Source organism: Canis lupus, chromosome 10, assembly GCF_011100685.1.
Source record: "Canis lupus familiaris isolate Mischka breed German Shepherd chromosome 10, alternate assembly UU_Cfam_GSD_1.0, whole genome shotgun sequence".
In the NCBI taxonomy this organism is placed as follows: domain Eukaryota; kingdom Metazoa; phylum Chordata; class Mammalia; order Carnivora; family Canidae; genus Canis; species Canis lupus.
In genome coordinates, this window is record NC_049231.1 from 9,170,599 (window position 1) to 9,195,568 (window position 24,970).

The window sequence follows — 24,970 nt, forward strand, 5'->3', positions numbered from 1 at the left end:
AGGAATGTTTTTCTGATGCCCTGGCCCTTCTCCACGCCACCACCCACAACAGTGCCTTTTCCTCATTTTTACAAAAGAAAAATTAGGCTAAAAACCACGATAGGCTAGTGGCACCCCGCTGGGAGGATAACTCAATCCCACCAACAAGTCACTGTGCTTTTTCCTCACGGTGTCAGGCAACCTTGCAGGGGTCAAGAGATGCCCACGGGCCTTGCCAGCATGACCTCGAGTCCGAGGGACTGTGTTGTTGTGCACACCATGCACTGAACAACCAACATGTGGGTGGCCCAATAGAATACCTGAACTCGCTCTCGAAAGGAAAAGAGAGCTGGGATGTGGCCTACACCAGGCCATACACCAGGCCATGCAGCACGCCCAGGATTCCGGGTTGTCAGGCTGCACACTCCCTGGCTACCTTTCCCCCTTAGCTAGATCCTTTCTGTGTGTGCCCTAAGACGCCCAGCACACCACCACCTACTTTTGAGCGTTCTCCCTCATTTGGGACTGACTCAGAAGGAAAGTGAAGCTTCGTGGGAGATGCCCCCATTGCCGCCGCTGAGGGGAAATGCCTGGAGCGAAAGCAAAAAGCAGCATCCCGCTGATTAGGTCCAAGTGGCCCCTCCGTGTGGGGGACCCTGTGGCCCCACTGCCACGCTGCCACTCATGGTGCTGGCAGGTACAGTTTGCCTCTTTAAGAAAGAAGATGGATTCCTTTCCTTTCCTTTTTCCTTTCCTTTCCTTTCCTTTCCTTTCCTTTCCTTTCCTTTCCTTTCCTTTCCTTTCCTTTCCTTTCCTTTCCTTTCCTTTTTTTTTTTTTTTTTCCTTTTTTTTTTTTTCCTTTCCTTTTTCCTTTTCCTTTCCTTTTTCCTTTCCTTTTTCCTTTCCTTTTTCCTTTCCTTTTTCCTTCCCTTCCCTTCCCTTCCCTCCCCTTCCCTCCCCTCCCCTCCCCTCCCCTCCCCTTCCTTTCCTTTCTTCTCTTTCTTTCCCTCAGTGATAACAACCTGCACAGCAAATTCCTCATCATTATCTTTGCTAAATGCTTGCAGTGCAGCGGGGATGGGCCGACAGGCCTTTGTACCCGTGGCCTATCAATAATCTTCCTCTGAGGCAAGTGCCTCGCTCTCCAAGGAAAAATGACTCTGTTTTATACCTGCTATTTCCCTATCCCGTGGATGGGGGTAATAAATATCTGCTAAGAAGGGCTATTATTGTAAGGGCGAAAAATATAAAGCGTACAGAATAGGAACTCAATACATGCTGGTGTCCTTTCCCTTAGGGGCTGAAGGAGGGTGGGTTAGGAAGCGTGCTCTTCTTGGCCTGGGCAGGAGAATGTTTGAGAAGAGGGGCGGCCAGTATTCTCAGACACCTGAGGGAGTCAGGTGAGGCTCACATGCTCCTGGTACAGCTCGATTGGCACGGACCCCACAGCTTCCCCTACGTAACCACCAGAGGGGACCTTACAGCCTCCTCATGGGGTTTGCCAATTGGCATTTAGGGCCTTTGACAGGCAGTACCAAACAGATGCCCCAATTCAGGGAAGCTGGATGAACAAGCGGACTCCCTGCGTCCCCACCCTCCAACACCAGACACTTCTTTATTGTGATTCCTCCTAACGCACAGGCTCCAATTGCAGGCTTTGCTCACTTTGGGATATTGGCATTCCCCAACGTGCCACCATCCCCGACATTCCTTTGCACAAGCTTCCTGCTGCACTTGGAATGCCCTCCTGTCCCCCACTTTCCTGCAGAGCCCACACCGGCTCCTAAGAAGCCTTGCCCATCTCCTCTGTAGAGGGTGAGGGTCCACCCTCTGTCCCCCCACCCCGAGGCAGCCCCGTCCTGCCTCTCTCACTGTACCCTCCTCCCCATCTTCCCACGCTTTCCCACCCCAGCTCACCACGAGACTACGTGCCCCGTGGGGGTTCACAACACACTGGCACATGTACCACATGAGTGGGTGAGTGAGTGGTAAGAATTAACCCAGGATGGAGACACAAGGTTTAGAACTCAACCTCCCATTCTGGTCTTTCTTTGACCACATCCTTTGTCAGCTGGCAAAGCCAATAGCCGCAAAAAATTATAAAATATCTTTTATACAGGTGCTTAGGGAAATTGAAGTCTTCAGAGGAAAAAAGGGGGTGTAGGGCTTGTTTCCTCCTCTCAATCCAACATCTACTTGCTTTTCTGGGTAAGACAAATAACTAATTTCTAGCAAATAGGTCATTAACTCCAGAGAGGGTCTTGGTTCTCAAGACCAAAGATCTCAAGAAAGGTGAGATCATTACTGTCTATGCATCTTTATGTATTAACTAAAAATAAAGCATTAGTTCCATGAAAGAAAATCAGAGGCACCTCCTTATCACTGCTCTCCTTGCCCCGGGCTTCTGCAAACACTGTCACTTGTACATGCCTTGTTGAAACTTGGCCAGCAACCCAAATTCAGCTCTGTGTGCCACAGGGGACTTTCTTCCATAAAGTCAAGTGAGGCAACCAACACAGGCCGAGATGGGACACACCAGGACGTGCCCTGTCCTGACCCGAGACATCCACATCACATCTTCTGCATAACATAACCGTCTGCTAAGCCTGCCATTAAAGATCAAGCATTCCAACATTATGCCTGAAGCTCATTTTCAACGAAGCTACAAGCGTATGACAATCAGAAAATCCTTGTCCCACTTCCAAAGAATGACAGACCAATTCATCTAAACTTCATGGGACTCTGGAGCCTCCAGCCTTTGTGCGAAGATTTTGGCCACAAATAGGTTTTTAGTAAATTCACTGCTCCAAAGCGAATTTCCCCCATTTTATAGGATAACCCAAAGGTCACAATCTGAGCACAGAGTCCCTGACGATCTGCCTTTGGCCGCTGGCTTCTGTCGCTGGCTGAGCCCGCAGGAGCGTGTCATTACCACGCCGGGCACTGCGTGTCATTACCGCAGTGCTCACGCTAAGCAGAGTGGCTACTAAGGGTGACAGAGGAAAGAGAAGAAAGCATCCTGACCTTGTGCAGCTCCACGGGAGTTGGGGACATGATCTCCTTGATTTCTTGTTTCATTTTTCTCAGGGTGACAGACTTTCTGCCCACATCTGAGGGCAGGGTGTTGCTCCGAGTTGTTTGGCTGTAATGTGGCCGCGAGCTGCTCCGTTCCTGGAAGCTGGCCTGTCGCCCCAGCTGACTGCGAGGTGTTGGGGCCTCATGATTCAAACTCATCGTGCTCCCCGACATGATTGTCGCCTGTGGCATTGACAATTTTCAGAAACAGTTAAGCCCTGGACTAAGGAAAGGGTTCGGTCGCTCAACATTAAGCACATTTTTCCTTCTGCCCAGTCAAAATACAGTCTCTTCGGGGCACAACCAAAGGCTGGAGAATGGACATACTAATTGAACTATGAAAGTCTGGGAACATGCTTCGCAAGTGGCATTTATAATGCACATCTCAAATCCAATTTAAGTACTTAAGCCATTGAGTTTATTTAATCAAATACCACCCCTGGCAGTTTGGAGGCAAATTGAAAAGCTATAACATTTGCTTCCTGCAAACTACATTCTAAGCATTAACTTTCCACCGAGTGGGCTCTAAAGATGGGATTCATGAAGCCCCTTCAATATATCTTCCAGCAATGGACGAAGAACTTTTCACAGTGGAACCAGGCGGCCTCCCTTGGCGATGCTGCCTCTAGCCCCACCTGGAGGTAACAAGGGGCGGAAACAGGGCTATTGATAGAAAGGCAATTACCCAACGCTACCCACCTACCACTGGTACACTGTCTTCCCTTTGGCCTTCTGACCTGCCCCAGAATTCTGTAGACCAGCTAAGTCTCCACACCACTTGGCGTAGGTCACTGTTCCTTAGAAGTGGCCTTCGTGGGAGATCCTCAGAAAGGCCAAGAATAATCATTTATTGTGCTACTGGATTCAACCCTTTGCTCAAAAGCTGGGACACTTGGATTGGATTTTACCAGTGAACTGGGAAGCTTGTTCCATTTCTAAGTATGTTCATATGTAAGGGAAAGGCAAGGTTAGATCCCAAATATGACTGAATCTTAGACATGAAACTGAAAAAGCATCTGGAACCAATGTCCTGTTGAGGATGTTCATTTCTCATGGTATCATGGGAATGCTAAAATTCTGAAAACAAGCCTGCAGCCAGCAACATGCTCCTCGGTAGGATGGTCGAACATTGGTACACCAGGATTGGTGAATCTGCTTGATGTCATGGCAACGGAAAACAAACTCCACATGCTGTGTTGCTGGCCACACTGCGATCTCATGGTTCACATTCATAAGGATGCTAAAAGCAGTGGGGTGTCATTTGTTGAGTCCTTGTGTTCTCCCACTTGAGCCTCACAACAACTTTATGAAATACACACTCCTAATTTGTAGGTGCAGAAACTGAGGCACACAGAGGTTGACCTCCCCAAAGTGACATAGGTAGTACGTGAGCCAAGGGCACCATCTAAAATTATTGATTAGGAGGGAACCCTGCAAAGTGACAGAGTTTTCATTTATCTTTCTAAGATTTTGTAATTCCAAGAGCCACCTGGTGTTTGGCTATACACACACCAGTAACAAGATCTTTGAACTGAAGCCAAGTATTGGCGCACATGTACGTGTATCTACAACTCTGTCGAAAAGGGAACAAAACCAGTTATCAATATCTTGACTAGATTCGTCAGTTATTGATAATTTTGAAAAAGAAAAATTTAATTGTAGGAAAAACCTTACTGGTCATTGACCATTAACATGTGCTAAGTACCACACATACGTGTCTGTAGGTTGTCATTTAATACTTAAGATAAGTCTGTATGATAGGTATTCGAGTTATCATACCTCCCCATTTCAGTCACAGAAAAGGATGCCCGGCTAGGTCGAGCAAGTTGCCCAAGAGTCTGGGATTGCAGTCCTCGCACTCTGATTCTAGAACCCTTATTCTTGACTACCAGGCTGTATTGCTTCCCAGTCAAGTATTCGGTTGATTTTTTTTTTTTTTTGAACTGACTTTTTAGGAGATTAAAAAAAAAAAACCTAATATTTAAACCAATGTGGAATATCCATAGTATGTTTTTTTTTTCAGTTACATCTATTTTTAAAATCGCAAGCTTTTGACTACTAGCTCTGTCGGTGTCGTGCATTTCTCTGTGTGTCCACTGTTAAGTGACAAGCACCCAGTGATTATTGTTCTTGCAGTGGTGACCATCCATCTACTGGTTTTACCTACTAAGACAAGTTATTTGCTTTGTTAATATCTATTTTTTATTTTCATTTTTCATGGGACCAGTCGGAAACACGTTGGAGATAAAATACTTAATCTCTACAACAGGGAGATAACAGATCTGCTTCGATGAGCCTTGACCACAACAGAAATCCCAAACTGATCTAGAAAGAGTTCTGCGGAAGCAAGGTTTCTTTTATTTTTTTTTAATTTTTAATTTATTTATGATAGTCACAGAGAGAGAGAGAGAGAGAGAGAGAGAGAGACAGGCAGAGGGGAAGCAGACTCCATGCACTGGGAGCCCAACATGGGATTCGATCCCAGGTCTCCAGGATCGCGCCCTGGGCCAAAGGCAGGTGCCAAACCGCTGCGCCACCCAGGGATCCCAGGAAGCAAGGTTTCAAAGCATGGCTTGACTGCTTTGTTTAAAGTGAGCTTTAAACAACAACAACAAAAAAATGGACTTACTATGGAGAAATATGAAAATTAAAACATAATATATAAAATATAAAATAAAGCTTAAAAATAATTAAAACATAATATATAAAATCTAAAATAAAGCTTAAAAATAATTATTTTGAATCATCTAAGATTTGCTTTTACTTAGAGATTCTCTATTGCCTAGTTCCATTTTGCACAATTTATAATTTATAGTTATAATCCCCCTCCCCCAAATTATCAGTAAGATAACTGATATACATAAAGCTTAGAGGGATATGTCCAAGTGTTTTCTATTTGATATTTAGTTAAATGTTCTTCCTATATTAAACAAAAAAACCCCAATTAAGGCAATGTTCATTAATAAAAATGGCAAAAATAATTTCTATTGAATAATTATTAAATGCTATGGCCTGTGTGAAGTGCCATATAAGCATTAATCATTATAATCCCCTTATTTTACAGAAGAATAACTATCTGATAAGACAGATTAAGTAACTTGTCTAAAATCTTAGTGTGAATTTTTTTCTTTTGTTAAAACTATACATTTTTCAGGGCTAAAGTTGAGCCTAAATAATTGCTAGCTAATGGGGAGAATGCCTAGTATAATTTTCACTTCCATTTCAATTGTAATCATTTTTCATTTTAGCTAATCTTCTACATTTATTATAGTTACAGTATGCTATAACTTTTAATACTGGATGTAAATTTCATGTGCAAGAAACTAGCTCTAATAATATTTTTTTTTGCACCGTAACATTTACAATCAAGCAATCAGAGTTCATTATACTCGTTATGATACAAGTATAAATAAAACTCTAACTTCTAGATTTGCCAATCATTCTTCCTTGTTATAGGGCTTTGATCTGCTTTTGGCTTATAAGCCCAACCCATTTCTGGATTTATAATTTCAAGGGTCCTACCTGCCTGAAGCAATGTTAGAAAAGGTTTATAGGCTATCGCAACACGACTTCCATGCTCATAGATGTCGTGTTCGTTAGGTAACTCACTCTCTGGGTGAAGACCCAACCTCACTGTGTTACTTTTTACATTACCCTTGTTTGACCTGCTGTAAAAGAAGATATTAGAAGAACAGCTGATTCTTTGAAGGAGAAGAATCAAAATGCAAAGTGAAGAAGGCATATGAGCCAACTATGCTTTGAAAAGCAGGAGTATGTTCAAGAATTGTGAATTGAGCTCATTATCCACTTTGGGCCCCTTCTGCTGATCATTGTATACACAGGGAGTGGTAAAAGTTTAAATAAGCCAGCTGATACTTAAGCATTTTACTCTTTTTGAAAGTTGCCTAAAAAGGAACCAATTGCTAATGTCCTCATTTATTTAAGTTTTATAGTATTATCCATCTCCAGGCCCTTTAACCATGCTCTGAAGTTTCAATTCATGCCAGGTAGTACTATGGTCTTTGTAAGTTCACACTATTATTTTCCTTTATAATTCTCTTTGCAGATTCACAGACATTAGAATCACACCAAATATCCACACATGCAATTGAGAAGCAAAATAATATAAAGATGAGTACTTGTTTTAGAATCGCAATTTCACCCACTTATGCCATTCACATTCCTTATGGTGACTTGGGGACCTCATATGACATCAAAATAAAAAAATGAGACTTTTGCCGCTTTATTTTTTTACAGCTCAGAAAATTTAAAAGAACATAAAAGGAAACAGCCCAGGACCTCCTAGACCACAGTGCGAATATCGTCAGCAAATTCATGGCTTTGATTAAAGAACTCACCAGGAGTCCAGCTATTATGTTCCATGTCGCCACAACTCCTAGAATCCACACTAAGTTAATGTGGAATCAGGATTTGCAAATGAACAGCAGAGTACTGTGTAATATTTTGGCTGCTTTTCACACAGACCGGCCTTTTTTCACCAGCTGCGTTGTTGTCTACTTTGAGGGCAACAAACCCAACCAAAATAAAATAAAATTTCCTCTTATGTTCCGCTTCACGATCAAATTAACTGCTGTACCAGGTACAAATGAAAACATGCCAAAGAAACCTTTCTAAAGCAACTAAGAGGATGAGCTGCGCCACGGCCGGGAGGCTTTAGCTCCCTCCCCAGCGACTGGGTGGCAAACAGGTACAGTCAGGGTTAGCAGGGAGCCATGGCAAAGGCCACAAGTCAGTAAGCTCGGGGTGGGGGGTGGAGATGGGGAAAGAAATACTTTCAACTGCACTGAATCAAATCAAAATTGCTGTCCAGAAGGCAAGGGGGGCAGGGAAGGCAGCTTCACAAGCAAAAAATATAAACATAAAGGGTAGCTACCAAGAGAGTCATGTTTCTCAAAGACACACGCCTGTCAGCTTTCTCCTGTGGAAAGGGGTTAAAGCTTTTAAATGAACTGATGTGATAAGTGCAAACTCAAAAGGACCAAAAAAAAAAAAAAATGAGTGTAGAAACGATACAAGTCAGCAGCAGGGCCAAGGCTACCTCGAGTTCTCTCAGAATTCCCGACTGTCCACAGGTTTCCAAGTCCTCCAGCGCTTGGGACCAGAAGTTCTCCTCCTGTTCGGCCTCCGTACTGTCGGGAGCCCCTGTAAAACTGTTGTCCAAAAAGCACAGTCTGCGTTGAGAACTTGCCAGATGGGATCCAGAATCAATCAATCAATCAATCAATCTCTCTCTCTCTCTCTCTCTCTCTCTCTCTCTCTCTCACACACACACACACACACACACAATGGGACATTCTTTTTGGGGTCTGGCTTTCTTCCAACTCCAAGTGCAAGGACTGGGGCCTTCCAACTCCAAGGCCTTTCTTCCCCTCCAAGTGGGGATGCTTTCAGAAGTGCAAAGAATTTCAAAGAGTGGAGGGAAGGACTTCCTCCTTCCTCACTAGACTTGGGCGTCCATGGCGCCCGTGGAATGGGGCGCATCACCACGGTGCTGGGTGGGAACACCTCTTGGCTGCTCTGCCTCCTGAAAGACAGGTCAGGCCTCCAAGAGAAAATGTTGTCTCCCCTATAAATTCCGGGATGGGTCATGTAAGGGCTATTGGTTTTTATGAGTTTCCTTAAAATATTTTGGTTAGGGAACAAATTGCTAAAATATATCTCAATGCAAAATGGGGGGCTCTTTGACATATCCTTTTTCTTTTTTTAAAATACAAGTTAACACAATGCAACCTTTGAAAGGAAAAGAGAGGACACCAGTCAGAGAGTGAGGACATGAAAACTCTGGTTTTCATGAGGGGAAACAGCTCTTGCCCTGCTATGGGGTGGTGCCCAGGCTCCTGCTGGGTGGCCCATGTCTCTGAACCCTGCCACGGGGCCAGTGTCATGCCAGCAACTCGTGTCATGGGGAGTAGAGAGGGCCAGATCTGGGCCGATGGCCAGGCAGCAGTTGATGAAAACCTTACCCACTGACTGTGGACCGGTCCCAGTCTTCATTACTCAGCCCCACGTCTGGGTAAGTCTGGCTTCGCGGCTTAGTGACCGGGGACAGGCTGCCTCTCTGCTTCGGACCCCTCCACTCGTAAGTGTTGAAGTTGTAGCCCGAGGCCTGAAAGCCAGAGCCTGGAACAAAAATCAGGTGTCACCTTCTGTTTCTGAGAAGGACTGGAGAGGTCTTTTTGGTAACGTGTCTTTTCCTGTGGTTTCCATCCGTTGATTCAAGGCTGCTGACGTGAACTGAACTTGGGATCAGAAAGGCCATCAAGATAATACTCAAGTCTTACATTCAAAACACAGTCACACAAGATATGTCAACTGATGCCAACGACAGTCCGGAGGTAAGACCTTTTAGACCTAAGCAGGAGAGCCCACTGTCCCGGACCTGTTTTTATTAGGGCCCTTGCCCTGCTCTCTCTGGGCAAGGAATCTGCTGGACCAGGGGGAGGTGCCCACAAGACCTGTATCCAACCCTTGATGTGATAAATGCAAACTCTCTCGAACTAGAGCAAGTTCTGGAAAGTCAGAAGCCTGAGCTTCCTGCCCAGAAACCTCTGTCCACCTACAGGATGCATGAGGGCTTCTTACCCCAGTCTCTCCCTTTGAGAATGGAATTTGCCACCAGATGTGGGTTCCAGGCCCAAGGAGTAGCTAAGTGGCTGCTGGCTGCAGGGGTGTGGATGGAGCTTGGTTCTGAAAGATTGGGATGCGCCCGAGGATGACTTACTCCACGGAGAAATGACAGTGTCAGCAAGAGGAGGGGTGGGATAGGAAGGGCGACAGCAATAACAACAGGGATCACACAGCGGGTACTTATGCACCTGGAACTTCATTAAGTGCTTTATTTGCGTCACCTATTTATTCCTCATAACTGTCTTCAAAGGTAGGTACTATTATTATTTGCATTTTACATATGAGCATGTAAAGGCTTAGCACAGCAGTTCAAGGACGTAGGGGTGTCTGCAAACGCTCCCGGGGGTCCAGTCATCACCTTAGGAGACTCAGTTCTTAAGACTCTCACGTTCCTTAAGCACATCTCCCCAAAATCAACCCCACCATAAAGAACCAGGGGTCTGAGACCTGTTGCTTCTCCCTTCCCACCCCTTGGGTTGGCTTCCTGTCACTTTGCAAACGAAAGACGCATTTCTTATCCACCTCAAACCTTCTGAAGGAGCTTGGCCCCGGGATGCAAAACCCTCCAGTCGTCAAATCAAGGGGTAACTTGGAAAGCTTTGCTCCTGTGAGCAGGTCTCTCGGGAGCAGCGCCTGATTTCAAGCAGGCACAGACTCCTGGCAAGGCTTTCTCCCTCCGTCATCCACCTGCTTCTCTGCATCCTGGACGCAGACTTCAAAACCGCAGTCGGTGGGCACATCGTTAGGTATATCTGATTTGCAAAATGAAGACCGACATCCTCTCCCGCAGGACAGGACGGCAAGTCTGATTAGCTTGATAGGCGAGGCAGTGAGGAATGGCTTTGGGCAACTGGGGTATACAATGGACATTTTTCACAAATTTGAGCGAAATCCGTGGTTCCAGATTTTGACAAAAATATACTTAAGGCATATTAATGAGAAACTGGAAATTATAGTCTTTGCAAGTGTTTAAATTTGGAGAGAGAAAAGTTAGATGCCAACTTTAAATGTGTGAATGGGGTATGCGGTCTTTCAAAATTCTTTTGGGAGATTTAAATAGGAGAGTGGGGGCTTGTGCTGTAACCACGATACATGGCTCCATCCACTATTTCGGGTTGTGACCCACTACTACGTGCGTGTGCGTGCGTGTGTGTGTCAGGTTGCACAATGTGTTTAAAAACCATTTAGACAAAAACCAAAAAAACCCACAAACAACCCCAAATGGTTAATACAGCAAACAGGTCTCGGCCCCCATTTTCCCATACAATGAAATGACTGGATCACATAAGATGACTGTCACTCACTCACTTTCCCTCCCCTCGTTAGAACTTACAACACCATCCTTACTAACAGAGCACAGAGGAAGCAGGATGTCCACAGGATAATGCTCCAATCAAAAAGACCTGATCTCTAAAAAAAAAAAAAAGAAAAAAGAAAAAAGAAGACCTGACCTCAAGAACGCAGGGGAATGCCTATGGCTGCAAGAACCTTCTATGAACCTTCTGTTTTAGGATTCTGAGCATTAGGAGTGCTGGCACAGAGAAAATATTTACAGTTTGATATCTCATTTTCTTCCCGGGTAACTACAGAAGTATGGCTAGCCATTTGGGAAGAAATTTTGTGTGATCAATGTGTTGTTTTCTGTCAAAAGTGTTGAATTAAAGAAACTCACGGGTCTCTTCTTGAACAGGAGTAACCGCACATCACTGCATTTCTCCTGACTCCCTCCAACAGGCTATCCATTTTCTCCTTCCCAACCGGAGGAACCGACCTCCCCCCCCCCACACACACACCTAAGTGAAGTCTCACTTTCTGTGATACAAGCAGAGTTAGGGGAAGCCTGCACCTGCCTTGCCATAACTAGCTTTTACCTTCCGAAGATCCAATGCTAAATGGAGTGTCCTCCACTCGGTATTTTTTTCTGATAAACAACCCGTTTGATCAGTCACTTCCCTGGGAAAATTCCAACATGTTTTAAACTGGACAGCTGGACTTTTTGATTTATCTTCCAACTGTTGTTCATGAGCAGTTCTTGGTGATTGGGCAAGTGTGTAAGGATGGCCTTGAGCAGATGGGCAGCACTGTTCCTTACCAGGGAAATGCCCCTCTTGAAGAGCAGGTCTGTCTACACCAGTGGGCCGTGCGTTAATAAGCAGTATCTGATTATTGCATTACAACAAAGCAGGACCTGAGGACGGGGTACAATTCAAATCCCCTTGGGTTAGGTCTAGACTCAAATGGCCTCGGTCTGGACCAGGCCATGAGGGCACAGGGAGTGAGTAAGAAACGTCGGGCCAAATCCCAGCTTTGCAACGTCCTTGCCCCGCAGCCTTGGCCGACTCATCTCAGTGTTAAGACAGGGACAATGATCCACATGTGCCTCACCAGGGTGACAGGAGGATTGACAATAACATACACAAACTCTCACCATAATGAGGTTTTGATAAATACAGATGCCCATGACTTTTATTATGTGCTAAGCCATTCGACTTCTTAAGATCTCAGTTTCCTGATTATAAACCTGGGAGGGCCGCGAAGGAGGAAAACCTCAGCCCTACTGATCTGGTGAACCTTCCAGCACTTAAGTGTCAGGTACCCCATGAGGAGCTGAAATGCAAAGATAACAGCTTCCTGTCTTCCAAAACCGCACAGTTTGGTATTCGTCTGGAACAGAGGGGAGGAGAAGCAGGCAGAGAAGGTGACAGTTGTAATTGCCTCCGAGAACATTTAGTCTGAACACTCGGATATAGAAGAACGAGACGTGCGTGGGGGTGGGAACGCGGCCAGGAGGGGTGGCCAAGAGTCGGGGGTGAGTTGGTATTTCCTTGTAGAAGTGGTGGGTGAGACGGTGGAGCCGAGCAGGAGAGGCTGGTAAATGTGCAGTCACGGTGAGCCCTGTTCTCCATGTGCCATCAACGGGTTTCTGCTTCACTCTCAAGATGGGAGCAGGATTCCAGAAATATTCTGGTCCCTCCTACCATCTGGGCTTCTGCCTCCCTGTAGGAAGAGCAATGATTTACCTAACTGTCGAGTCCTGGGAGACTGCAGGGGAATGTCAAGACCCGCAGTCTCTTCTTGGCTCTCTCTGGACTCATTCTTTCCCTCTGCCCCGGCGCTGTAAGGCAGGCACAGCTGCGGCCCACTGCCCCAGGTCGGGGGCAGCAATGCCAAGACTGTGCAGTGAGCGGACTGGGGCAGACTGCGAGCTGCCCATTGAAACATCCATTCTTCTCTTTATCCTTTAACCAGAAGACCAGGTTTGGGGGTGGGCATATTAGGGCTCAGAATAAGACTGTACTTCCTAGCCTCCCTTGATATTAAATGCTAACTATGTAAAAAGGTCTGGCCAGTGACATGTCACTGGAACTTCTGGAAAGGCTCTTTACAACACTCTTTCCTGGTGCCTGGAATGTAGATGAAAGAGCTGGAGCCCTGGTATCCATCCTGGATCATGTGGTAAGCCCAAAGATGAAAGCCAAGTGTGAGGCATAATAAAGAAGAAATATTTAAGAGCATGGGTCCTTGATGACACTATAGTTCTGTGCCAGCTCCGAAATGCCTACCTTTTTAATGATTTAAGTCTCTGTGATACTAGGGTATTCAGTTCTATTCAGCTAAATCGAATCCAACTGACATGCTGAGTTGCACTTAGCTTTGCAGATCTGACTTCTCCCTCATTTAAGACACAACATCGAGGCTTGGGTTAGGAGTAGGGAAAAAAAATCTTGATTCTGGCTGCCATGTCCAACTTGACTTTTCTAGAAAAACAAAACAAAACAAAACACTCCTGTCCAAAAAACAAAAGTAGTTGATATTTTAATCAATAGCTGAACTCCATTTCTACTCCTCCACTGATTAAGAATGGATAAAGGCAGGGACTTATGAACATGCCAAAATACCTATAGCTGTACAGTAGCAAAGAGCAAAGCTTGCTGGGCGAATAATGAGAAATTCAGGATGTATAGAGTAAAAGGTACTGCAAGGAACTATCAGGAGATGAGACTGATAAAGCAGTTGGGAACGAGATTACAAAGAACTCTGGTTTAAACTCAGCACCTCAGGTGCAATCCTAAAACAACAGAGAACCATCAAGAGGGTTTTTTGTTTGTTAGTTTTTAAGGGAGGGGCAAGATTAGATTTAGTTTTTTTTTTTTTTTTTAAAAGATCATTGATGGTAATATACTCAAAATAAGGAGATGGTGAGGAAGTAAATATTTCAGGCCTGATGAAGGTTTTATAATATAACAGACGTGTGGTGTCTAAATGTGGTCTATCTCCCGATCAGGTGGAAGAGCCCCCAAATGTGGGGTGACGACTGGGTGGAAGCCGGAGGCATGGACAGTGGAAGGATTCACCCAAGGCAGAACAAAGGAGATTGAAGTTGACCGAATAAACTCCAAGGGAGCTGCTGGTAGGACCTGGAGGCAGAGGCAGTCTGCCAGGAGCCAGTGGGTAGGAGCTGTATTTCAAGGGGAAGGTGAGGAGGCATGAGAACATGGAATCTTCCTTTTTTGGTAACTGTGCCTGGTTGTAAGTAGCCCATTGGTCAGTTAGGGCCTCTGGATGTCTGAGGAGGGTCTCCTGATGGGCCTGTCTGTATCCAGCCAGGGGGGCCCTGCGGCCCTCTCTGCAATCCATCACTCAAGCCTGGGTGCCTAAAAGCAGCCTCTATAACAGGCAGTGGCAGTGAAGGGATAGCAGGAGAGATGCGAAGCTGGAGGGGGAAGATGCTGGGTCCTGATGACACTGTGGGGCCACCTGCCTCATCTGGCTCTTTACTGCAGTGGGAGAAAAATAACTAGCGTGTTTAAGCACCATCATTTGTATTTTCTTTCATATGTAAGTGAACTCCTAACTGATGTAGGAGGAGGATGACTGCATAATTTAAAATAGGGAAAGTCTGACGGAAATTAAGTGAAGACAAGCTGCTTGCCACAGTTGAGACGTTAACAGCGCTGAGGAATATCCCTTTACACAGGGAGTCAAACTTAAAAGCCATGGGAGGAATGGCATCAGGGAGGCAGCCCACGTGTAAGAAAAATCAACTGCCAGAAATAGAAATAGACTTTGTTTTTACTAAGTGATGGTGTGAGCACAAAGAATTGAAATGCAGGGATGATACTGGAAACTAGATTTTAAACTCAAAATTGATAAACACACTGATAGATATAATCTAAAAAAAACCTGTATTTTCTAAGTAATTATTCTTTTATTTAGAATTGGAAACCCTTCTTTCTTTTTTTTTTCCTCCCTCCTTCCCTCCTTTCACATCTAGGTTTCAATATCTGGTCTTATCTTTTGTATCATAATGTGAGGTGTGTTATAGACTAAATTGTATCTGCTCTTACATTCCTATGTTGATGCCCTGGCCATCAATGTGACTGTATTTATAGATAGAGCCATTAAGGAGGAAATTAGGGTTAAATGAAGTTGTAAGGTGGGGCCATAGTTTAATCTGATTGGTGTGCTTACAAGAAGAGAAAATTTGGACACACACACAAACACACACACACACACACACACACACACACACAGAAGAAAGGCCATGAGAGGACACAGGGAGAAGGCAACCATTTGCAAACCAAGGAAAGAGACCTCAGGAGAAACCAAACCTGATACCTTGATCTTGGATTCCTGGCCTTCGGAGCAGTAGAAAATGAATTTCTATTGTTTAGGCCACCCAGTCTGTGGTATTTTGTTATAGCAGCTGAAGCAAACTGATACAAGGTATAAAATTCAGTCTAGATTCCTTTCACTGAGAGTAATGTTTGGTTTTGTTCATTAGCCTCGTAGAAAATAGTTCTTCACAAATGTTGTCACATCTACTAGTGTATGAAATCTTGTTATAATGATTTCTATTTCGAGGGTAACCATATTTCAGATACTTGTAAAATTCTGATAATCCAACATTGTACTATTTGGTTTTTAGTACCACAATATTGTGCAGATTAATATATTTGTAGTTCTTTATTCACACTCAGTATTAATTTTAAAAAGCAAACTAAACAATGTTGTTTCATATTCATAAAATTTGAAATCATAGAGTGGTTTTGGAATTCAGACTCAACTCTACAATTTGGGGGCTGTAGCTCTTGTCGTTACTTTTGGAAGCCAATTTTAGTGTAGGAAAGGGAGCCAGATAACTCCCTGCCAAATTTGTTTCCTAAAAATCTAGCTTTGTTAAGAATGGGAAAATCAAACCATACATTTGTGTAACTATTTGTAATTGTTCTAGCCAAGAAATACTCAAAGTGTTTAGACGAGGATGTGGCTTAAAATGGCAGAGCAAAATAGTTCTCTCCCTGTCCTAGAAATCACCTCAAAACAAAAAGGGATGACAAATAACATAAACTTCATCTTCAGTGAAACTAGAATCTCAAACCATAAGAGTGTGTGTGTGTGTGTGTGTGTGTGTATATATATATATATATATATATATATATATATATATTTGGTAATTTTATATACAAATTCCATGAGACAAACAGGGTGGGAGGCGGTGATAAGAAACCAAGAGGAGACACCTATGGCCAGCGATTTCAGAGAGGGCCCAGTCTTCCAAAGTAGGGGCTGTGGCATAAAGCAAAACAACAATGCTTTGTTTGGAACACTAGAATGGATTGCACAGGCTGGTGGCAGGAAGTTCCCCCAAACCAGTGCACCAGGGTAAAGCCAGGGAGGTGGGCTGAAAGATGACACCTACAGATGATATCACCAAGCAATGTCTCAGTGAGGCAGGCCAGCAGAGAGGAACTCTGTATTGTTGGCGGCCCATGGTAGCCAATCTCTATGGGCTTGAGGAAGAATGTACTTATTATAAGTTACTGTGAACTTGGGGCAAGGGGTGGGTAATTTTTGCTAGTCTGGAGCACAACCTGGGCTCTGCTATTTCAGACCCTCTTTCAAACTTCCAATTTAGGACGAAGTCATCCCATTCAAAGAGCAATAATTAAAAGGAACTGGTATGAGATGTATACCAAGTTAATATTAAAAAAAAAAAAAAGGACAGAAGGAACAGAAAAACAAAGCAACAGCAGATGAAGGATACTGATGAGTAAAAGACTGATATGGAGCAAATGATAAATATGACCAAACAGATCATCACAAATTTTTAAAAATGCACACTGAAAGCATCATCTCTATAAAGCAAGAGATCAAAGTAGAGATATAAGAACTCACAGAAAACTGGGCAAGGTAACATGATAGAAGGAAACGAAACATGAGCTTGTAGAGATCAGAAGAGATATTAAAGAGAAAATTAAAAGCCCCCCCCCCCCCCCCGCCAACCACCAATGGGGAGAATACTGCTCAGTGTCCTGCTCTGTGCTACTCTCTTTATGGACTACGTTGTGTTCCCTGATTACATTAAAGGGAAATTGTGCTCTTTGACTGTACATGTTGGTGTCTTTTTTTTTTAAGTTTTTATTTAAATTCTAGTGTAATATTAGTTTCAGGTATACAAATAGTGATTCAACGCTTCCATAATGTTGGTCTCTTCTCAGTCATCATTATCGTTATGAAAACTACAAGGAAGCATGGAAATAGGTGAATTATGCATCCAATTCATCCAATTCTAGTCATAAACAGAAAATCTAAGAATAAAGTTAATCAAATTAAAAGGAAAGATCTATTTTAAAAAACAAGAACAGAACTGATAAGTACATGCAAGGGTCAGTTCTTTGGAAAAATGCTAAATAAAAATAAACCATTACCAGTATGGGAAAAAAGAATAAAAACACAAATATGCCAAATAGGGGATATTGGGGATATAATTATAGAAGCCAAGAAAACAAAAAGAAGCAAATTCCTTAACTGATGTACGAATATATTTGAACACCTGTATGAAAAGCATTTCTTTTTTCCTGAGAAAATACGAATGATATAGAAATGACCTCAAAATGGATCCAGCAATCCTACTTCTGGGTATATATCCAAAGGAAATATAGTAGGTATCTTGAAGAGATATAACTGTGGTATTATTCACAATAGTCAAGATAGGGAAACAACCTAAGAGTCCATTGACAGATGAATGAAGAAAGAAATGTAGTATATATACACAACAGAAAATTATTCGGCCATAAAAATGAAGGAAATTCTATTTGCAATGACATGGATGATCCTGGAGAATATTATGCGAAGTGAAAGACAAATACTATATTAGCTCACTTATATGTAAAACCCAAATCAAAAAAATGTCAAACTCAACTCCTAGAAACAGAAAGTAGAAGGTGCTTGCCAGGGGCAAGGGGGTGGGAGAAATGGAGAGATGTTGGTCTATGGGCATAAAGTTTCTTTTATAAGATGAATGAGTTCTGGGAATCTAAAGTACAGCATGATGACTATAGTTAAGAATAATGTCATACTGCATACTTGAAATGTGCTAAGAAAGTAGACCTTAAGCATTCTCACCACCCACCCATACGAATAGTAACTATGTAAGTGGACGGGTGTGTTAATCAACTTGATGGTGGTAATCATTTCACAATGTGTGTGCATCGCAAGATCATCACCTTGTACACTTTAGATATATACAATTTTGTCATTTATACCTCAACAAAGCTGAAAAAAGTGAACTCAAAAGAGAAATATCTCAAGATTATGGCAGGATACGATGGAAAACATAGCTACTTGAGTTGAGGGTCAAGAATGACAGACACCAAAAGAGCCACACCATCCATGGGAATGAGAGAGTCCAGGTACTAGCAGTTTGTCAGTCTCCTCTTGTATGATTGACTTCTGCTAAATCCAAGGAAAGGGCTTTTGGGGTTAGAAAGAAGAATAAATAAGACACAAGGGGGCCCAAGCAGCAGATGTTGATGAGGTGGGAGGGCAGGAGTATAAGGGTCAGGAGAATGGGAAGTGGAAGAAGCTGACCCAGAGGCAGACTAGAAAAGGTGTGCATCCTAGAGTCGCACAGTAGAACGGAGGGCCATCCCGCTGTGAGACTTCCTTAAACACACCCCTTCCCCCCCAGCTCTGATCACTCCATCCTGTTCCTCTCTGCAGTACTCTGTACTAAGTAATACTCTGTACTGTAGGAATTTGTTCATTGGCCCTTCAGCAGGTTACGTCTTCCATGAGAACAGGGACCACTGCTCTTTTGTCCATCATTATATCCATTGTATCCTGGCCTTGTGTTGTGCCAGCCATGATGTATCTGTTGAATGAGTGAATTGGGCAAATTTGACATTTTGGAGAAGCAGTAGAGAACAATAAGGACCGTGGTGCAGAGGCATTGGCCCGAGGAGGAAGATGTGCATCATGGAGGTGCGACATCTTACTGGGAATGGGACAGCTCTTGGGGGCCGCAGGGGAAAGGAAGAATGTGCAAGGTCTTCCTGGGATGTGGTCGAGAGGCTGCCGAGCAGCTGGAGGGACAGAATGAAGAGACCATCTACATCTCACCACATAGCGTTTAACAGGGGGGGAAAGAAGTGTGGGTCTGTGCCTTGCTTTTATTTATTTATTTATTTATTTACAAAGATTTTATTTATTTATTCATGAGACAGAGAGAGAGAGAGGCAGAGACACAGGCAGAGGGAGAAGCAGGCTCCCTGCAGGGAGGCCGATGGGGGACTCGATCCCAGGACCCCAGGATCACGGCCTGAGCTGAAGGCAGGCACCTTCTGTGCCTTATTTTTAAAAAGTCAACGTCACAAGCACAACGTGCAAAGACTTGGTTTAATCTAACAGCACAAGTAAAAGAAGGAGAAAAAAAAGCCAGACTTTGAGACCTTAGTAAACAATAAGCACAAAGTGAGTGACAGACGGGATTTGACCACCAAAATCCTATGTCGAGGTAGATAGCCTGTTTTCCTAAGATCTAAAACTTTCTTTTTGTAGATTTTTATTTATTTGAGAGAAAGAGAGAGAGAGAGAGCGAGCACAAGCAGGGGGAGAGGCAGAAGCAGGCTCTGCACTGAGCAGGGAGCCCGATGCGGTTCTCGATCCCAGGACCCTAGGGTCATGACCTGAGGCCCCCAGGTGCCTGGGTTCCAAAATTTTCAGTGATGAAGGTGACAGGCTAGAGTTGCTCTATGCTGCCAGACTGTTGCAGACCCTTGCTTTCTGAGTGCTACACTGGCCCAGAGTTGGCTTGGAGCACACTCAGGAGAGAGGCCCTGGGGACCATAGAGATACTCAAAGGTAAGGTTTCTGGCAGCTGCGCTCAGAGGAGGAGGAGGAGAGGCCTCAGCCTAGCATGAGTGACCTTGAGGGCAGGATGGAGACCCACAGGAGGAGCCACGGGCCCACAGGGTTCCACTGGATACGGGACAGGACCCCAGGGCCGTTGGAGCTCAGTCCCCGCGCCCAGCGACCGGGTGGCCCTGAGCATGACCCCGCGGTGTCCGGGCTGTGCGGGCCGGCAGGTGAGCCGCCTTCTAAGGTCCCTCCCAACCCTGAGATCCTGTGACCAACTGGCTCTTCGACTCCCTAGGAGAACCCAGATGAGTGCTTGGGAATCGCTGTTTTACAAGTCGGAGGGCCGTCCCCACGTTCTCACCGTCTGGGGTGGGGTGGGGGGACTTTGATTTTCCCCCAGTTGCCCTCTCCTCTCTCTCGGGCCCCATGAGCATTTCTAACTTATTGATGCCAGATGTCATATTCTTTTTTTAATTTTTATTTTTAAAGATTTTATTTATTTATTCATTAGAGACACACAGAGAGAGAGAGGTAGTGACACAAGCAGAGGGAGAAGCAGGCCCCATGCAGGGAGCCCAATGCGGGACTCGATCCCAGGACTCCAGGATCACACCCTGGGCTGAAGGTGGTGCTAAACTGCTGAGCCATCCGGGGATCCCCCAGATGTCATATTCTTAGGACCACTGTTCTCTGTCTAGGAATTCCGAGTTTCAAAAGCTTCACGACTAACAAATAGTTTGTCATTTTTCATTAATGTGGGAAAGGCCGTCTCTTTAGTATGCTAATCACGGGCCTCATCTTACAGTGTAAAAGGACAGGGTAGCCAAGTTCTTTTTTTTTTTAATTATTATTTTTTTAAGTTTTAGAATTTATTCATTCATTTTAAGTGTTCTCTATACCTAGCGTGGGGCTCAAACTCATGACCCCCACCCAAGATCAAGCATAGTTTCCTCCACCCACCGCACCAGTCAGGCGGGCCTCAGAGTAGCTAAGTCCTTACACATTACCTTATGGGCAGAACTCATTCAAATCAGCAGCATCCTTACCAAAAAATGTGTGTAACAAGAAAGTCATTGCACTAATCATAAACAAGCAAGGACATTAATGGACAAACCTTGGGGTCCACTCTGATAGAATTTGACTTCTGTCCTTTATCAGAGGCCTCTGGTGGCTCATCAGGTCACAGGCAACCAGCAATCAAGAATTTGATCGATGAGAAGTTAGCATACGAGTTACTGGGTGGCACAGTTGACTTGTCACACGGTATCAGGACTTGGAAAAGCAAATTGCCAGATAAATAAAAGCTCCAGTTCTAATCTGGGTCTTCAAAATATTTCCTTCACCAAACTCCAGTCTCATCGCTAACAAGTAACTACTTGATGGCTTTGAAATATCATTCCTTTTCCCTGTCGTCCCCTCTGCCTGGGACTTGGCAAAGAGTGACATAGGCAGAGGCAAGCTGAGGGAAGAAAACTAGTAAAACCAGGTAGAGAGCAAGCTGGTTACAGACCCTCCTAAAACGTAGTTAACTTAGCTACAAAGCAACCCCTGCACTCAAGCACGTGATCTCCAAGCTCTTGGTTTACGTATTTTATTCTGAGTGACTTAAATCAGAGGAGAAGAGGGGTTGGGAGGCTGGAATTTGTACAGGGAAAAAAAAAAAGAGAAGGTAAAGTTTTTTGGTTTTGGTTTTTTTTTTTGAGGGGATATAGATGCTCCAAATTTATTTTAATTCCTTGTCACCTGATATTTTTATTTCACTGCTATTTAGATATTGTAAACAGTGCCTAAAATGACATCTTTGTACCTTGGTACCTCTGTCTTTGATTTAATTATTTCCTGAGGATGAAGTCCTAGAAGTGGAATTATGGGGTCTACGAGACAATGAGCATTTGTGAGGCTTTATGCCATCGTCTCGAGGGTGGATCTGCTGTATCTTGCTCCCAGACCCATTCCTCTATGTAGCTGGTGCCCCCCCATCCCCACAGCTTCAGCACACATGAGGATGGCCAGGACGCCCCAGTCAACACTCCTGCCCCGTCTCTCTGCTCGCAGGTAGTTAAGCAGCTATGGCCTGACCTGGAACTCCAATATTCTCCAGGCACCGCGGGGGGCAATCTGGGACATCCTTTTCCTGAGGGATGGGGTCACCAGAGATCCAGATGGGGGCAATCGCATCTCAGTCCCACACAGGAGAAATACCAAGACTTGGGACACACTTCTCCTTTGATGCTGTGCATCATCAAAGGCAACAGATGTTTTCAGGAAGCTTTTAGTTTAGAGCCTGTACTCAGTCTAACATGTTTTGTGTGTTTACGCTCTGTTAGTGAGGTTTGACTTTTCATGTAGGTCAGACTTCTTCACACGAGGCTGACGCCTGTGAAGGACAGTCTGCTATACACTTTTTATACTTTATATATATATGCTATATACTTTTTATATACTATGGTCACAAATCTTTCCTGAATACTCAGGAAGCCTGTCTGAGTTTCTCTTAAAAGTCAGGAGGACGGGATCCCTGGGTGGCTCAGCAGTTTAGCACCTGCCTTTGGCCCAGGGCGCGATCCTGGAGTCCCGGGATCGAGTCCCACGTCGGGCTCCTGGCATGGAGCCTGCTTCTCCCTTCTCCTGTGTCTCTGCCTCTCTCTCTCTCTCTCTTTCTCTCTCTGTCTATCATGAATAAATAAATAAATAAATCTTAAAAAAAAAAAGGTCAGGAGGAGGCAGGAATAAATGAGGTCACACGTCACCGGCTCATGTCTTAAGGCACAGCTCTAACAAACCCCCAACCCGTCTTTGTGGGAAGCCCGCTTAATTCCAAAAAGCCAGAATGGGGCCTGTCTTCAGCGAGCTTCTTTTTTTTATTTAAAACAATTTTTTTTAAATTTTAATTTTTTTCAGTGAGCCGCTTTATTGGACGGTTTGCCTCATGCACTTTGTGAACCGAACACTTAGACATTAGGAGACCTGATGGGGCCCGTGCTCCCGTTTGCTAAACGCTCACGACTTATCAGAATTAAGGAGGAGAAAATGCGAGGCCCCCGGAGTCAGGATGTTCCATCTGGTTGCCCCCAAGCAGACGTGAGTAAAATAAATGAAGGTTTTTGTTTGTTCATTTGTGGCCCAAAGAGTAGAGGTTGGATCTTTGAGGGACAGAGGCCAGGACATACCTTGGTTCCCATAGCTGCTCTCTACCCCGGAGCTGTCCCACGAGTCCACCGCGCTGTCCACGCTGTGCACAGTGGAGGGGTATGTGTCCGTGAGCTTGCCCGGCTTCTGCGCTGGAGAGGGGTCCTCCTCCACGTCTCCCAGGTCACTCAGGTGGCTAGAAACGGGGAACTTCTTGGGGCTTGATGCTGATTGGGCTTTAAAGATACAGGAGGAGTCTGAGTCTGAGAGCACATTTCAAAAAAAAAGATATTCACATAGCCCCCTGGGGAGTCCTTCCCTAGAAATGCACACCCGGGGATAGGAACACCCCGTAAAGCCTTACTCGTGGCTCTCGACCCACTCACCATCTGTCTGTTTCTTAATTTTCAAGGTGACCGTCTCTCCTGCCATCTGTAACAAGTGGATGGCTTCACTCAGAGGCTTTCCCTTCAAGCTGCTGCTGTTTATGGCCAGGATCCGGTCTCCGATGTGGATCGCACCCGTTCTGAAACACCGAATAGTAACAGGAGAGGTAGAAATAATCCCTGTGCGCCACTGGACGGAAGTTCCCTGCCAGACTTTACGTGTTCGTAATAATAAAGGCTTGGCAAGGGTCTCTGGAAGCCACCGCCAGCCTTCTCCTGGGCAATGTTACCAGATAACCGCATCTGCTGTGAAGGACTTTTAGGTTTCAAATGAAATTAGAAAAATCGTTTTGATTAGTGTGTAAAATGGACTTGTGTGCGCTTTTTAAATTCTAAGAAGGCAGAGCCGTTTGGTGACCCTCTTAAAAGTCCCGAGGAAGTAACGTCGTGCAAGAAATGCAGCCACGGTCGGTATGGAGCGTTCCTGCTTTCTGCAGATTTAAAAGGTGGGACGTAATCATTACCCTGGCTCAGCAGGAGCGAGGCTCCCAGGGATGGGGCCCTCCACCGAGCCTGCTGTGGCAGAGTCCCCATGTTGGTACTTCTAAGGATCAAAGAGGCTGAATTCGAGAATCAATCCGTGCTCTATTTTCCGTTTTCCAGTTGTGTGACTTGGTTACCTTAACTTTAACCTCTCTGGGTATCACTTTCCTCATCACTACGATGGGGAAAACCATCTCTGGGTGTGGTGGGGTGGGGTGGGGGCTGAGGATGAACCGGGAAAACGTGCGTAAAGGGCTCAGCCCGCTGCTTGAAATGTGGAAAAAGAAAATTTACTGGTTAATGAACGACTAAACCATTGGCCTTTTCTCTCTCCATCCTCACCCAACTCTGGAAATTTGAATTCTGATGTTCACCATATGTCCATCTTTGGAAGCTCTGGGTGGGGAGGTAGGAGATTCGTAAGTGTTCAAATCCAGGGATGGTATAAAAACTCCGATCCCTCCGATCTGGGGTGCAGGCTGTGGAATGGGAGTCCCAGGCACTGGCCTCCTGCCGTCCTGGCTCCCTGAAGTGCAGTGAGTGAAGGGGTGGGCCCAGATTGCTTCTGGGGTAGTGGGCAGTGGCCGCTGGGGTAGCAGAGGTGACATGGGGTCACACATGTCATGAGGGACTGCTTAATGAGCCTCCCCGTGCATCCACTCTCTAAGAACATTTTTTCTTTGGGGGGGGTGGGGGTGGAGATGACTTCATTCTTTCATAAAGGGTCTCTAGTTTATGTTGTAAGCCACAGAACACTTGACCAGCAGGTCGCTGAATCAGATCCATATTAATCTTTTCTTGTTGTCTTCCTAAAAGACACACCTAGGACTGTCTCTCTAGCAGAGGAAGCTGGGAAAAGAGAGTAGCTGAAGAAAAACACAACACAGGTGTCTGCTAGCATCACAGTGTGGCATTCCAACAGGGTAACCCCTTTCTGAGCTGCCTCCGTGCCCTCATCTGCCAGATGAAGATCTTGGATGAGCTGATTTCCAAGGTGCCTTTCAGCTCCAAAATTCTGTAGTGCTACATCTCTATTTTGCAGACCATTATCTGTGTCAGCCTGAGCA

At 44.8% G+C, this 24,970-nt stretch overlaps 1 protein-coding gene across 13 annotated transcripts in view; it reads right to left on the bottom strand.

The window, feature by feature from the left end:
• The window catches only part of GRIP1 (glutamate receptor interacting protein 1), a 660,770-nt gene that overhangs the window by 14,741 nt on the left and 621,059 nt on the right, over nt 1-24,970 (bottom strand). For all 13 annotated transcript variants that reach the window (XM_038549951.1, XM_038549944.1, XM_038549942.1 and 10 more), the window contains 5 exons: nt 23,361-23,500; nt 23,016-23,210; nt 9,039-9,195; nt 8,114-8,225; nt 3,004-3,237 (listed from right to left, as the gene is read on the bottom strand). In XM_038549951.1, the coding sequence (XP_038405879.1) occupies nt 3,004-3,237; nt 8,114-8,225; nt 9,039-9,195; nt 23,016-23,210; nt 23,361-23,500 (838 nt within the window). The remainder of the gene's footprint in view (nt 1-3,003; nt 3,238-8,113; nt 8,226-9,038; nt 9,196-23,015; nt 23,211-23,360; nt 23,501-24,970) is intronic.